This window comes from Aquarana catesbeiana, linkage group LG02 (genome assembly GCF_042186555.1).
Source record: "Aquarana catesbeiana isolate 2022-GZ linkage group LG02, ASM4218655v1, whole genome shotgun sequence".
In the NCBI taxonomy this organism is placed as follows: domain Eukaryota; kingdom Metazoa; phylum Chordata; class Amphibia; order Anura; family Ranidae; genus Aquarana; species Aquarana catesbeiana.
In genome coordinates, this window is record NC_133325.1 from 139,116,912 (window position 1) to 139,132,667 (window position 15,756).

At 42.4% G+C, this 15,756-nt stretch overlaps 1 protein-coding gene across 10 annotated transcripts in view; it reads right to left on the reverse strand.

Annotated features, from left to right (window-relative positions):
- Nucleotides 1–15,756, reverse strand: part of LOC141127250 (keratin, type II cytoskeletal cochleal-like) — a 478,789-nt gene that overhangs the window by 264,450 nt on the left and 198,583 nt on the right. For 8 of the 10 annotated variants that reach the window (XM_073613528.1, XM_073613525.1, XM_073613529.1 and 5 more), the window contains exons 6-7: nt 14,657–14,791; nt 7,065–7,285 (exon numbers count right to left, since the gene is read on the reverse strand). In XM_073613528.1, coding sequence (XP_073469629.1) covers nt 7,065–7,285; nt 14,657–14,791 — 356 coding nt within the window. The remainder of the gene's footprint in view (nt 1–7,064; nt 7,286–14,656; nt 14,792–15,756) is intronic. The other 2 variants (XM_073613524.1, XM_073613526.1) reach the window with 2 other exon arrangements.

Below are 15,756 nucleotides of genomic sequence, written 5' to 3' on the forward strand. Positions count from 1 at the left end.
CAAGAATAGTAAGCGAAGTGGAACACAGTACTCTGCAAAATAACTCTTTATATAACCCACAGGTTAGTGATAACCATCACATCGAGGTTTTTAAAAAACTGGTTCTACAGGATTTGGACACATTAAAACTGAAAAAGGTATCTGACTCAATACATATTTAAAAAAGGAATTCAAACGTTGACCAAAAGGAAAGACATTGTGATACGGCCCGCCGATAAAGGTGGAGAGGTAGTAATCCATTCGAAAGAACAATATCAGAATGAAATTGATCGACAAATACAGGATGAGTCCACATATGTTAAGTTGTTGGGAGACCTTACAACTCAATACAAAAAAGAATTGGAGAAACTAGTACATTTAGGAACAAACAAAGTTGGGCTGAAACAACTAATCGATTAATCGTCAACTAATCGATTATGAAATTAATCGATTACTATTTTCATAATCGATTAATCGGCCAGTAACGTAATGGGGTTAGAAAAAACTAAAATGAGCCCTTTATAGTACAAAAAGAGCAAATCGCTATTGTAAATATTACTTTCACAGTTCTACTGTAAAAAAATGAACTCCTTACAGTAGTGATTATTTGCTTTTTTGTACTCTACAGGGCTAATTTTAGTTTTTTTTAACCCCATTATGTTACTAAATGTCTTAGACCTGGTTCAAATCTATGTGTTTTTTGGTGCTTTTTGCAGAAATGCACTACAGTTCATTCACATGGTTTCCTATGGGACATGTTCACATCTATGCTTTTTTCAGCCGCTGCATATTTGGAAAGGGTGAGGGACTTTTTTTAATATACTTCAATACAGAAGCTGCAGAAAAGCATGTAATGCATTTTTGCAGCAATTTGTGTTTTTACTCTGCCCAACAACAAATTGGCCAAAAAAATGCAAAAACACAAATCGCAGCAAAATCATGTGCGCTAAAATCAAAACGCACTACAGAAACAGATCAGAAGCAAACTGCATAGGTGTGTACCGAGCCTTATGCTGGCCACATGGATCAATTTTCAGACGAGAATATTCAGACGAAAAATCTTTGTACATTCGCTGAATGAAAGAAAGTTTGAAATTTTCACTTGTTTTTAACATTCTGTTTTTAAAATCAATGTAATTTCTGAACGAAAACCACATAAACTGTCTGACAATTCCTTTGACCAAGAAGTTTTCTATTTCCAAATTTTCCCGTCACTGTGGTTGAAAATGAACATCGATTTGACCCCACTAACGATAAGAAAATCAAACAAAAGTTCTTAAAATTACATTTTTTTGAAGGAAGATATTGTTTTTTTAATAAAAAAATTTGATCTGAGTCTGATGATATTTACCAGATTCACCCTCTAATAGTATATACAGTATATCTCCTCTAATAGTATATACAGTATATCTCCTCTAATAGTATATACAGTATATCTCCTCTAATAGTATATACAGTATTTCTCCTTTAATAGTATATACAGTACAGGGGGTCCCCTAGTTACAAACATCCGACTTACAAACGACTCCTACTTACAAACGGAGGGAGACAACAGGAAGTGAGAGGAAATCTCCCCCTAGGGAGGGAAATTTACTCCTGTAAGAGCTATTATGGGGAAAAGGTACCTCCACTGATGCTTTATCACCAAGGCTTGTTTCCACAACAACCCAAAATTTTCAAAATCCAATTGTCATTGGGACAGAAAGTGAGGTGAAAACTTCTGAACAGTGGCACAGACAGCAAAACAAATGTCACAGGGGTGTTAACCCTTCCCTATGCTAGCCAAAAAGCTTAAAAATAGTTTTTTTGGCTGGAGCTACACTTAAAAAATGTACCTGTTCCGACTTACAAACAGATTCAACTTAAGAACAAACCTACAGTCCCTAACTTGTTTGTAACCCGGGGACCCCCTGTATATCTCTTCTGTCTGTTATTCTCAGAGTGGATTAGATATTTTGCTCCCTAACCATATAGTTGGTTATTTATATTTACCACTGCATAGAGAGATTTAAGAATAAATTCCCATTTTTTAAAACTTTACATATTAACTAAATTATACACTACACTATTTTTAAGGTTATTAACCGATTAATCGATGAATCAAAACAATAATCAGCCCACTAATCGATTATGAAAATAATCTTTAGTTGCAGCCCTAAAAAAAAGATATTTTAAATAAAAAAGAATCTAAATTCCTAATTACTGAATCTTGTAGAATTCCGGTGATATACACTATCCCGAAGCTACATAAGGATAAAATAAATCCACCTGGAAGGCCTATTGTGAATGGCATTGACTCTCTCACATCCAGAATGGGACAGTATCTCGATAACTTTATTCAACCTGTTGTACAACAAACCAAGGCATACCTTAAAGCATACAAAACATGTTTTACAACTCTTGCAAGAAGTCCCCATACTTGGAGGAAGATCATTATTAGCCACAGCAGATGTTGCGTCACTTTATACCATTGTGCAACATCACCAGGCCTGCAATGCCACAAAATGGCTATTAAGAGAATACACTACCTTATTTGTAAACAAAGGAAGTTTTTAGTGAAATGTATTGAATTTTGTCTAAAATAAGCAAATTACTGGCATAGCGATGGGTGCCAAATTTGCTCAGAGCATAGCAAATGCATTCATGGCACAATGGGAGGGGAGGGCTGTCTATGATAATCCTCCTGTAGAACTGACCTTCCACAAAAGATATATAGATGACTTAATCATTGTATGGAATGGGAGCAAAGATACTCTGGAAAACTTTCTAAGTCAACTCAACAATAATGATCAAATTATTAAATTGGTTTGGAATATAAGTGACAAGCAGGCAAATTTTCTGGATCTTGATGTCACTCTGGTGGGAGACCAAATGATCACAAAAACGCATTTCAAAAACATAGACACCAATAGTTATTTATCTATGAATAGTTGCCATTTTAAACCTTGGCTATATAATATTCCTACAGGCCAACTGGTAAGGATTAGGAGAAATTGCACAAATGAAGAAGACTTCATCTCCCAAGCCACTTTTCTAGGAAATAGATTCAAGAATAAAGGATATACTGATTTATTAATAAACAAATTCATGCTGTAAGGTCAATGGATAGAACAAAGATGCTACAAGGAAAAAGTGTCAACGTAATTTGGATGCCCCTTTTATAGTTTTAGATTATAACATTCAGCAAAAAGAAGTGGAGAAATTAATCAAAAAACATTGGCATATACTGAAAAGTGATAGACACTTGAAGCACATTTTACCAGATATAACTAATATAGTGTACAAGAGAGCACCTACATTGAGAGAAATTATCGTGAAAAATGTAGTAGAGGAAAAGGGTTTTATCCCTGTAAGCATTGTTTTGCATGCTGACATTCCAAGAAACCGCAAATCAAAAGAAATTAATTTATATCCACCCAAACTGGACAAAACTTTCCCATTAAAGATTTTATCAGTTGCCATACGGAGGGAGCAGTTTATGCAGTTGCAATCTACAATATGTGGGAAGAACTAAGAGAACATTAATGGTTAGAATGAGGGAACATATTCAAAATATTTTTAAGGGCTTCCCAAAACACAATGTAAGTAAACATTTTTTACAGGTATACAATAAGGATCCCTCGCAATTCTGGGGTATTGAGAAATATAAGAGACCATGGAGAGGAACTCACAAAATTAGATCCATTAGCCAGAAGGAATCCAAATGGATACATTCCCTCCATACTTTAGTACCAGATGGACTCAACGTAGAATTTGATCTCAATTGTTTTTTAAGTAATTTTTAATTTATACCTCCTCATTACTACATTTCCGGTTTTTATAACTGTATTTATTGGTGTATAACACTCACTTTTTCACCATGAAAATTGGGTGCAAATAGTGCGTGCGTGTTATACACCAATACTTCAGTTTTAGCTGCCTCGGAGGGGACAGGGAGGAGGGGCAGGACGAGCACCATCAGATTACATACAGTGAGAATCTCCTGTTTACTTGGCGGCCTCTGTAATAGGAACTCCTGTCTCCTGGGCCGCCATTGGACCACTGTTCTGTCTATCATAGGAGATTCTCACTGTATGTAATCTGACGGCGCTTGTCCTGTCCCCCTCCCTGTCCCCTCTGAGCTGCAGATAGGCATCGATCAGGCTGCACTGATGGCAATGGTGAGGCTGCTGCATTGATGGCAATGGTGAGGCTGCATTGATGTGGACTGATGAGGCTGCATTGATGGCACTTGTGAGGCTGCAGATGGGCATTGATCAGGCTGCATTGATGGCAATGGTGAGGCTGCAGATGGGCACTGACCCTTATTTTACTTCAAAGTTCCTTATTTAAAATTTAAGTTTTTTACCTGAAACTTCCCTCTTAAAATGAATGTGCGTGTTATACGCCGATAAATACGGTAATTATATTGTCCAATATATAAATATATATATATACACACATTAATATATATATTTAGCCACCGCTATTATGGTTTGCAAAACAGATATATATGTTATTTTTACCTTTATTTTTATTTTATTTTATATTTTATTTTATTTTAATATACCTGCACCATTTATGTCATATGATGTCACTATTTATTCCATTCTTACGGAATAAACATACTCATTCCCGTTTTTATTTACCCCCTTTTGATACTCATTTCCTCCTCCCTTTTTAATAAAGATATTTTTAATATAGACACTTTGGGTGCAACTAATATATTAACATTATTATTATCTGCCCTTTTGATTTATCTATCCACCAAAAACATGGCCACCACTATAAACATAATAGAGCACTATTTCTGTTTTTTGACTATTCAAAAATGGCCGCTTCCATGACGGAGACAGGACTCCAACAAAATGGGCACAGACGCACTTCCTGTTTTCACATATAAATTGATGTGTTTTAGAACCAATCCGGTTCCCCTGATGAAGTCATGTGTCGTGACGTAATGCATAGGGAGTGGCCGGATATTGTACGAACCGGAAGTGACGTAAGAGGCACCTACAACGCTGTGTATTTCACATCTCTGTTGTTTTTTAACCTTTTTTTTGTAAGTGCCCATTTAGCTATTTAATATATCCATTATTTTAAATGGTTTGCACTATGGGAGATTCTTCTTTTATCCCCTTATAGGCCCATTTTCTGTGAATGATTATGCCGTGAATCCGGAACCCATCATTTGTATATACTATTTGGAGAAACAGCACTGGCTATTACTGGCTCTAAAGGTCGGGAGATCCGTAGAAGTCCCCCAGCTAAGCGGATTGCTAACACTGTATATACTTCCTATTGAGGTAAGGGTCCAGAGAGCATTAAGTGGTGTTTTTTGTGAAGATCTCCTATTGAAGATTCACATTGATGACACGTTCAGCACTTTATTTGTCTATTTCAGACACAGTAGACTATATTATTACATTACACAGTTTTTGTGCTATAGTTCCATGCCTTTGAGCTACCGTATTTATCGGCGTATAACACGCACTTTTTTCCCCTTAAAATCAGGGGAAAACCGCAGGTGCGTGTTATACGCCGATCCCCCGCTGATTGTGAGTGGAGCGAGTGCCGGCTGCCGATATACATAGATAGCCGAGTGTACTCGGCTAGGTTCAGCTAGCTCCGCTCACAGTCACGCGCAGTCCCGTCCTAAGATGGACACAGGGACTGGGCGTGACTGTGAGTGGAGCTAGCCAGACCTAGCCGAGTAGACTCGGCTATCTATGTATATGGGCGGCGCTCGGCTCCGCTCACAGTCACGCCCATCCTGGGCGGGACTACGAGAGGAACCGAAAGTGGCCGAGAGCTGCCGAGATACACAGGACCGGCTCTGTGTGTCTCGGCGGCGCCATTTTCAAACTGCAGTGACACTGACAAGTCACTGCAGTTTAACTGCAGCCTGGGCAAGGCTGCTATTTGACACTGACAAAGCTGCAGGTGGGCACTGACAAGGCTGCAAGGCTGCAAATGGACACTAAGGCTGCAAGGCTGCAAATGACACACAAATGACACCAAGGCTGCAAATGACACCAAGGCTGCAAGGCTGCAAATGACACTAAGGCTGCAAATGACACCAAGGCTGCAAGGCTGCAAATGATACCAATGCTGCAAATGACACCAAGGCTGTAAGGCTGCAAATGACACCAAGGCTGCAAATGACACCAAGGCCGCAAATGACACTGGACAAGCATGCAGATGGACGCTGTTCAAGGCTGCAGATGGACACTGATAAGGCTGCATTGATGGACATTTAAATGTAAGTTTTTTTCCTTAAAACATTTTTTTCCTTAAAATTCCCTCCTAAACATGGGGCGCGTGTTATACGCCGATAAATATGGTATTTGGGACTCCATACTCATTTGCACAGATTATTTATTTGCTTATTTATTTATTAGCTATTTGCGCGATACGTATTTTGCACTTTGTTTTATTTATTGTCGTTTTACTGGATACACTTTATTGCTTTAATTTGCACAGGAGTTTCGTTTTGCACAGGAGCATATAGGATTATTTTACATAGGAGATTCCTTATTTATTAATTTTTCACAGGTAACATACATTTTATTAAGTTGCGTTGATCGCTTTTTTTACCTTACACCAATTTCGTACACCGTGTACACTTTAGGTCTAGCTGCAACTTTTCATTAGATTAGATGGATTCACTTGATAGCGCAAGGGACTACACTGTTTATTTAGTGCACTAGAGTAGTTTATGCAGAGTAGTGCAGAACTGATAATACTGGATAAGTCTGTACAGGTTAGCCTGCCTGTGCTTCCTATATTTTGTACTATGTGGTGGAATGTAACTTATTCCACTAACAGCAATAAGATATAAAGGAGGGGTAGATGAATGATAGCATGCCTCACCCACTCACAGAGTGCAATGCTTACAGTGACTCCCGTTAACACCCCAAAGAGCTGGAAGATCACCGCTGTGGGGAGTATCAGGAGTCAGTGGAGGATTTCAACAGCAAACCGCAGCCAGCAGGACATGGGGGACATTTCATTAGAGGTAAGTTATGTCCTTAGAGTTGTATCCCCATCAACATTTTTAACTAAACTTTAGTTACAGATTTAGGTGACATCAATATCACACTCACCTGTGCTCCTCTCCCTCCAGAATCTTCTTATAAGTGGCAATCTCAATATCCAAAACCATTTTGACATTCATCAAGTCTTGGTATTCTTTCAGTTGGCGAGCCATGTCCTGCTTGGCCTTCTGCAGGGCAGCCTCCAGCTCAGCCAGCTTATGCTTGGCATTTTTGACAGTAGCCTCACCACGTTCCTCAGTCTCATTAATGGTGGTTTCTAGGGCAGCACGCTAGGAAAATATGAAAAGGGATTAATTATATAGAAGCTAATAGTCTCAGAAAGAGCATAATTTGATCTCTTGCTTATTTAGCTTCCAATGTTTTGGCTGGAAATACAATTAAAAAAAAAATACATTTTCATTTTTAACCTTTTTTGATAGCCCAGGTGGTGGTGAAGGCCTTTATCCTATACCCCAGAGAGATGAGCTATGTGTACAAGCACAGTCCGACCACTAAACAAAGTTGTTTTAGCTTGTTAGACCATCCATATAAAGTGTAGATATGGCTATCTCAAGCCCTTCTGCCTAGTCTATGGTCCTCGATACTTGTTGTGTGGCCTCAGATCCCAGCAGTCAGTAGAGGGAGTAGGATCACTGTTTTTTAAAAGGGCTGCAATGACAGTGATCTACAATAGTTGCTAGTCCCTTGACTGTGTCCTTTTAGCATGTCTTCAGTCACCACATCAGTAGCAAAACCTCAGTTTCTGACCCTCTCCTGAAGGATATCCACAGTCCCTAATAGCATTCTATAGAACCACAGATACTGAAAATTATGTGTGACCCCAAGGTCCACAGTTGAGGATATTTATTCCTAATGAGTTGTTCACCATTGGTCTGAAGGCTCAAGGCTTATATAAGGATAGAAAATGTGTAATATCCCTGTGAATTGAAGTTGTTGATGCTTTGCAATAATATACAGAAAGAGGATTTTAAAAAAGTAGAACTGACATGAAGTTATAAGCTACTGCAACAGACCCCCGAAGGAGCTGCTTTTGATTATTGGTTCACTCCGTTGCTCTGCCTCCCAAAGAACTGTCCCAACTTCTCTGACACACCTAGCCAGGTGGTAATAGAATAACCTGATAATAATACAGAACACAGTGCTGTACTTCAAGTATACTTGGAGCAGAATAAAGTTTGGATTAACATTAGTCAGCCAAGGCCTGTGTAAATAGCCAGGACTTGGTTGAAACAGAAAAAAAAACAGTCAGTAACACTATGCAACAAATAAAAGGGTAAATACCAATATACACAGATTAAATAAGCTCCCCTAAACACGCTATTGATGTGTGTCAAATGCTATGGCTAAAGGGGAACCCCAGGCCGGCCTATAACGCTTCCAATACAGACAAGGAAAGGATTCTAAACAACCGTGGCGTGTCCCCTTTAAGAGTGAACTCCGTAATGTACCATGAGCAAAGCTTTGCATTTAGTCTCTTCACCGGCATGTAGGAGATCTGTGGATAAAGGTCTCTCAATATAGCAGAGTGATTAGGAGGAATGTACGTAGCTGGTGCTGTGATGTAACGTTCCTTTATGTGTTCCAGATAACAGGGCCTGTACACAGCATTCAAGTGTGGAATCTTATGGAATGCAATAAAGTTTCTGGGCAAAGCCCTCTCACCAATACTTTACACAGTCAGCGATCCTCCACAGAGCGAGCGATCGATCGACTCTCCTGGCTGCAGGTGTGTCACAATGGCATCCTGTCTTTGAGCTGTGGAAACGGCCTCTCCTGTGAATGTTCTCCACGGCTTCAGAGCATCTTGCTGGAGCATGCAGATTCTGTTCCTCTGGGCTGGGCTGCAGACTGTGTGTCACTGGGTAGGCTGCAATCCCCCTGTCAGGAGCCAGGGAGCGTCTCCGCTCGCCGGGCTCCGGTGCGCATGCGCACGGGACGGGCGCTTCGCCGCACACCCGTCCGCAGCCTGATGGTGCGGCGCGCGCGGGTGCACGGCGGTCCTCGTGTGCGCGCCGTCGCCCGTGCGGGTGCCCGGTAGCGCGTCACACTGACGCGCTCGCCGGGCAGGGAGACTATATCTGACGGCTCCAGCGCCCAGTCGGGTTGCTGGTTTGTCGTCAGCTCTCCCTGTTCCTTGTACCTGTGTTTACCTTGTGACCTGCCTGACTTGTGTACCGAACCCTTAGCTTGCCTGAAACACCACTCTTCCGGATTGCCCCTGTACCTTTCTGCCTGCTCTGTGTACTGAACCCTGGACTGTTAACCACTACTCTGCTGGATTATCCTGTTCATAACCTGCCTGATCTGTGTACCAAACCCCTGGCCTGTTTAACTACTACTCTGCTGGACTTTCCTGTTGATAACCTGCCTGATCTGTGTACCAAACCCCTGGCCTGTTTAACTACTACTCTGCTGGACTCTCCTGTTAAATACCTGCCTGATCTGTGCACCGAACCCTGGCCTGTTTAACCACCACTCTGCTGGATCCTGTGACACCCTGATTACCACTTGCTTGTTCCCTAACCTCTGCTTGCATTTTCAGTTCTGCTTCTACGGATCCCAGGACACCCGCTTCCAGCCTAGGTACCCACTATCTACCGGAAGCCCGTGCCTCCGCGTGCCCTCAGCCTTCCGTACCCACTTCGGGGGTCTGGGTGCGCGTGGTCGTAAGGGCGAGCCGCTCTCGGCATCTCGGCCTCGGTGAGTATTTGTCCGTGACAGTACAAACCAGCCACCTTTCAACATCTAGTGAATGACATATTCCGACAATATTTAGATGACTTCCTCGTGGTATATCTGGACGATATTCTTATCTTCTCCCCTACGCTAGAGATGCACAAGAGGCACGTTAAAAAGGTTCTTGCCATTCTTCAACAACACAAGCTATACCTGAAAGCTGAAAAGTGCGAGTTCGAGAAATCAACCATAAAGTTCCTGGGATTCATACTTTCAACCAATGGGGTCGCAATGGACCCACAGAAGATTCAGGCAATTCAAGAATGGCCGGCTCCATCTAACAAGAAAGGAGTACAGAGGTTTATAGGATTCGCCAATTTCTATCGGAAATTTATTGTTGGATTCTCGGCCATCGTGGCACCTATTACCCAATTAACCCGGCAACGCAGTTCTTTTCAGTGGTCCGCAGCTGCTCAAGAGGCTTTCCTTAAGTTAAAGAAATTGTTCAGTTCCGCTCCAATCCTCTGCCATCCTGACCCGACTCAACCCTTCGTACTGGAGGTGGACGCATCGGAAATCGCAACTGGAGCAATTCTTTCCCAGAGACAGGGACCAAAGGCCATCCTACACCTGGTAGCTTTCGCTTCTCGGAAACTCAGTCCACCGGAACTCAACTACGATGTGGGTGACAGAGAGCTGCTGGCTATAAAGTTCGCTTTAGAGGAATGGAGGTATCTGCTGGAGGGGGCAGTACACCCGGTTATGATCTTTACGGATCACAAGAATCTCGAGTACCTCAGAACAGCAAGACGGTTAAAACCCCGCCAAGCCCGTTGGGCTCTCTTCTTTTCTCGCTTCAATTTCCATATAGCATACAGACCTGGGGCAAAGAACGGGAAGGCCGATGCCCTTTCACGGATGTTTTCCGCAGACTCTCAAATACCAACACCCAGCACGATCCTCTCTCCTCAAAATTTCCTCGGACTAACTCAGGCAGACTTAATATCATCCATCAAATTTTCATCAGGCGCATGTACAGAACCAGCAGTGCATTCCTTGAAAAGATACGAAGATCTCTTCTGGATTAAAGGAAAAATATTTGTACCACAAGTGACTCGGCCCTTAGCCCTTCAGATGTGTCATGATCACAAGATGGCAGGACATTTTGGGAATAAGAAAACGGCTGAACTTCTTTCTCGTTTTTTTTTGGTGGCCAGGATGGAGAAGGGATTGTAAGGAATATGTGGCGTCCTGTTCCCTGTGCCAGCGGAACAAGGGCCAAAACACCAAATCCTGGGGTCTGCTCAGACCTTTGCCCATCCCGGAACGGCCATGGGCTGATGTGTCCATGGATTTCATTGTTGACCTACCCGTCTCAGAGAATTTTTCCACCATCCTTGTCGTTGTCGACCGCCTTTCCAAGATGGCCCATTTTCTGCCTATGAGGGGTACTCCCTCTGCTGTAGACACAGCCAACATCTTTCTAAAGGAGGTTGTTAGGCTCCATGGGATACCAAGAAGCATCGTGTCGGACAGAGGCGTCCAATTCACGTCCAAATTCTGGAAGGAACTCTGCAAGGTATTGGGTATCAACATTTGTCTTTCTTCGGCCTATCATCCCCAAAGCAATGGCCAGACGGAGAGGACCAACCAGACGTTAGAGCAATACCTCCGCTGCTTCTGCTCGGGTTCTCAGGATGATTGGGTGAGCCTCCTCTCCTACGCTGAATTTGCGTACAATAACTCAATCCATGCCTCTACCAACCAGACTCCCTTCTGGACCAATTGCGGGTTCCATCCCACATCCTTTGCTAACAATATTCCTGAAACGGCAGTCCCTGCAGTCCAGGATAGGATAATTTCGTTGCAATCTAACTTTCAGAGAATTCAAGACACACTACGCAAAACCCAGGAGGACTACAAGAAACAGTACGACCGGGGCAGAAAGGCAAACCCAAAATTTGACGTAGGAGACGAGGTCTGGCTGTCCACCGTTAATCTGAGATTACCACTGCCATCTCGAAAGCTTGGGCCTAAATTCATTGGGCCTTTTCAAGTCAGGAGGATCATCAACCCTGTGGCTGTTGAGTTGGCACTTCCCAAGACATATCGGATTCACCTCGTTTTCCATGTGTCACTATTGAAGCCTGTGGTGCCTAGTCCTTTTCCGGGAAGAAGAGAACCCCCTCCTCCGCCAGTCAGAATCGATGGCGAGAATGAATTCGAAGTGGAATCCATTTTAGGTTGTAGAAAGAGGGGCAGGCAGCTACAGTACCTGATTCAATGGAAGGGGTATCCACCCGAAGATAATTCTTGGGAGCCCGCCAGGAATCTGCACGCTCCACAGTTAATTCAAACGTTTCATCAAGATCATCCGGAATTGATGGCCAGCCTTGGCGTCCAGTGTCCGCCTTTAGGAGGGGGGCACTGTCAGGAGCCAGGGAGCGTCTCCGCTCGCCGGGCTCCAGTGCGCATGCGCACGGGACGGGCGCTTCGCCGCACACCCGTCCGCGGCCTGATGGTGTGGCGCGCGCGGGTGCACGGCGGTCCTCGTGTGCGCGCTGTCGCCCGTGCGGGTGCCCGGTAGCGCATCACACTGACGCGCTCGCCGGGCAGGGAGACTATATCTGACGGCTCCAGCGCCCAGTCGGGTTGCTGGTTTGTCGTCAGCTCTCCCTGTTCCTTGTACCTGTGTTTACCTTGTGACCTGCCTGACTTGTGTACCGAACCCTTAGCTTGCCTGAAACACCACTCTTCCGGATTGCCCCTGTACCTTTCTGTGTACTGAACCCTGGACTGTTAACCACTACTCTGCTGGATTATCCTGTTCATAACCTGCCTGATCTGTGTACCAAACCCCTGGCCTGTTTAACTACTACTCTGCTGGACTTTCCTGTTGATAACCTGCCTGATCTGTGTACCAAACCCCTGGCCTGTTTAACTACTACTCTGCTGGACTCTCCTGTTAAATACCTGCCTGATCTGTGCACCGAACCCTGGCCTGTTTAACCACCACTCTGCTGGATCCTGTGACACCCTGATTACCACTTGCTTGTTCCCTAACCTCTGCTTGCATTTTCAGTTCTGCTTCTACGGATCCCAGGACACCCGCTTCCAGCCTAGGTACCCACTATCTACCGGAAGCCCGTGCCTCCGCGTGCCCTCAGCCTTCCGTACCCACTTCGGGGGTCTGGGTGCGCGTGGTCGTAAGGGCGAGCCGCTCTCGGCATCTCGGCCTCGGTGAGTATTTGTCCGTGACACCCCCTCACACACAGCAACAGAGGGGTTGCTCTCCTCATGGGATCCAGGAAACAAGGGCTTTGGCCTAGTCCCTCCCTGTCCTTTGTAGTCTCTCCCACAATCCTCCTGACTCTGAGCGATGCATCCTGGGATTTGTGGTCTAGTCTCTTAAATAGTCAATCAGCTTGCCTTGTGTTATGACTTAATATCCCACACTTCTCTGCTGCTGCTTCCTGGTGATTGGCTGTCAGTCTCTTCCAATAGGGAGGCTAAAGAGCAAGCAGTTCTGTGTGTGTGAGAAAAGAGGAAGCGGGGTGAAAAAGCCCATGCAGCTACTAGCAAGCAGCTCTCCCCTCATGGATTGAATCAGCCTGAAGAGGTACCTGCTACACTACATTTTTAATCTTGAGCATTCATAGCTCATTTGAAGATAAATGTAGCCAAATAAACCGATCTAGACCAAATCTTTTAATTTTATTATAAAAAAATATTTCATTGGGATCACTAACTGAAATTTCAGTGGAATTAAAGAGATATTCCACATTTAAGTAACGCTTCAGTAATTAATATAATAATTTCCTTACTTTCTTTAATTTCCTTCAATTAGACCACACATCTTTTCTGTCTTTTTATGACGATAAGCAACCCTATCACTATAATAAATATTTTAAACCATCCATCTTATCATTCCAGGTGTCCATGTTGCTGAACACCACTCCAATCCTAAGAACTTTTTTGCTAAAGTTCAAAGTGAAGCCACCAATTACAAGAGTGTTGATCTCCTGGGTCTTTTCTCATCCATGTCACTCCTATATCCTGAAGGTTTGAGTGAGGAACCAATGGGATTTGCAGGGGACCCAGGATATAAACACTCCTGACATTTTCAGCATCCCCTCATAATTTAGATTCTTCAGCATAGTTCAAACTGAAGGCAACAACTCCAAGAGTGACAATCTCCTGGGTCTTTTCTGCTGTCATCCATGCCACGCCTATATCATGAAGGCTGGAGTGAGGAACCAATGGGAATTGCAGGGGACTCAGGAGATAAACACTCCTGCAATTTTCAGCATCCCCTCATATTTCAGATTCTTCAGCAACAAAGCTGAGTTTCTACATCACAGACAGCAAGACAGGTAAATATCCACAGACTCCTTTTACAGGTACAGTTGGATTTAAAATATTTACTGTAATGACAGGACACTTTAAAAGCAGAACCCAGCAAAATATACAGAAACATCAGAGAAGTATCAATGTTCAAAATAGTAGTATTAATATGTTTGTATGTATGGTATAATATGACTGCTTGAACTATATCATTGTGCTAGCTGTTGGTTGAATCCACAGCATTAATCAGACTTTAAGGTTATTTGAGTCAGCCAGCCTTTATCGCAGTGAACAGGGCTGCCAGTCTAACATGTTTACTTGGGGGAAGTGAAGGGTTGGGATGGAGAATTTTAAAATTCAGTCATAGTCTTATGCCACAGGAATATGCAATAGTAAATAATGGTGTCACCATAATGGTAATGCAGTGTGACATGTGTATGCAAATCAAAAGAAGGGTTGAAACAAATTGCCAAAGGTTAAACCAGTTAACATATACTGTATGTATATTATATGTATATTTAAATACTCTATAAAAAATGCTGCCTCGATTATTGGTGAAATTCTGGGACCACTTAGGAAATCTATTTATACTCCACCATTTCTTCTTCTAAAAAACATACATATTTTACCCGATATCTGACACGTTCAATCTCTCCTTGAAGTATTTGAATCATTCGGTTGAGCTCAGCCATCTCATTTTTACTGTTTTGCAGATCATTTCCATTTCTGTCAGCTGCCGTGCACAAGTCCTCAAACTATAAAAAAAGGACCACCATGTTATTTTTTTCCTAATACCGGTATTAATAAATACTTAAATAATTCTAATAATTAATATTAAACTTGAGTTAGTTGAATCTTGACCAAAAAAAGGGTATGGATGTGTACAACAATTTCTCCTCAAGAAGAATTAGCACAAAGGACACGTCATACTAAATGTAAGTTATGTCACTTATTCTGATTTTTATGTTTATAATTTAGGCTAAACGTACTCTTTAAACCCTTAGATAAGTATAAACTATCTAAATACAAAAAAGAATGTTTATTTTTACATGGATCCTGTTGTGCTTTTCTGGATATCTGTAGTAATCCACCTTAAAACTTTTCCTTTGTATACAGTAGAAGCTTCCTGTAATGTAGATCAGTCACTGTTGCTATCTCTCCTTGCTCTAGACCAGTGGTTCTCAACCCTGTCTTCAAGTACCCCCAACAGGCCATGTTTTCAGGTTTTCCTTTATCTTGCACAGGTGCTTTAAATCAGAGTCAATGGATTGATATTTTGGACAGATATTTTATATAAGATTAATTCCCAAAACATGGCCTGTTGGAGGTACTTGAGCACAGGGTTGAGAACCACTGCTCTACACGATTTGCCTGTTATCCACCCCTGCTCAAATTTTCAGCCAGCAACCTGTAAAGGGAGGACCTGTTGAGTTCCTCCCACAGCTTTGCATTCTGTACAGGCTATGTGCCACACAATATTAATGTCACCACTATGTTTACAAGGTAATACAGTAACTTGGTATGCAAAGACATTGGGTGCTCATAAAGGGGTAAAGTTAGAATAGAGGAATATAGTTTAATTAATGTTTTTGTGCCTGGAGTTCAGCTATAAGGTTCAATAGAATGGTGTATAAAATATTTTTTAGATGTGCTAGAAGAGCTCATTTAAAAAGAACAATCCTCCTTTTTCATTGGGGTATGCATTATTCCCCTAATTGCA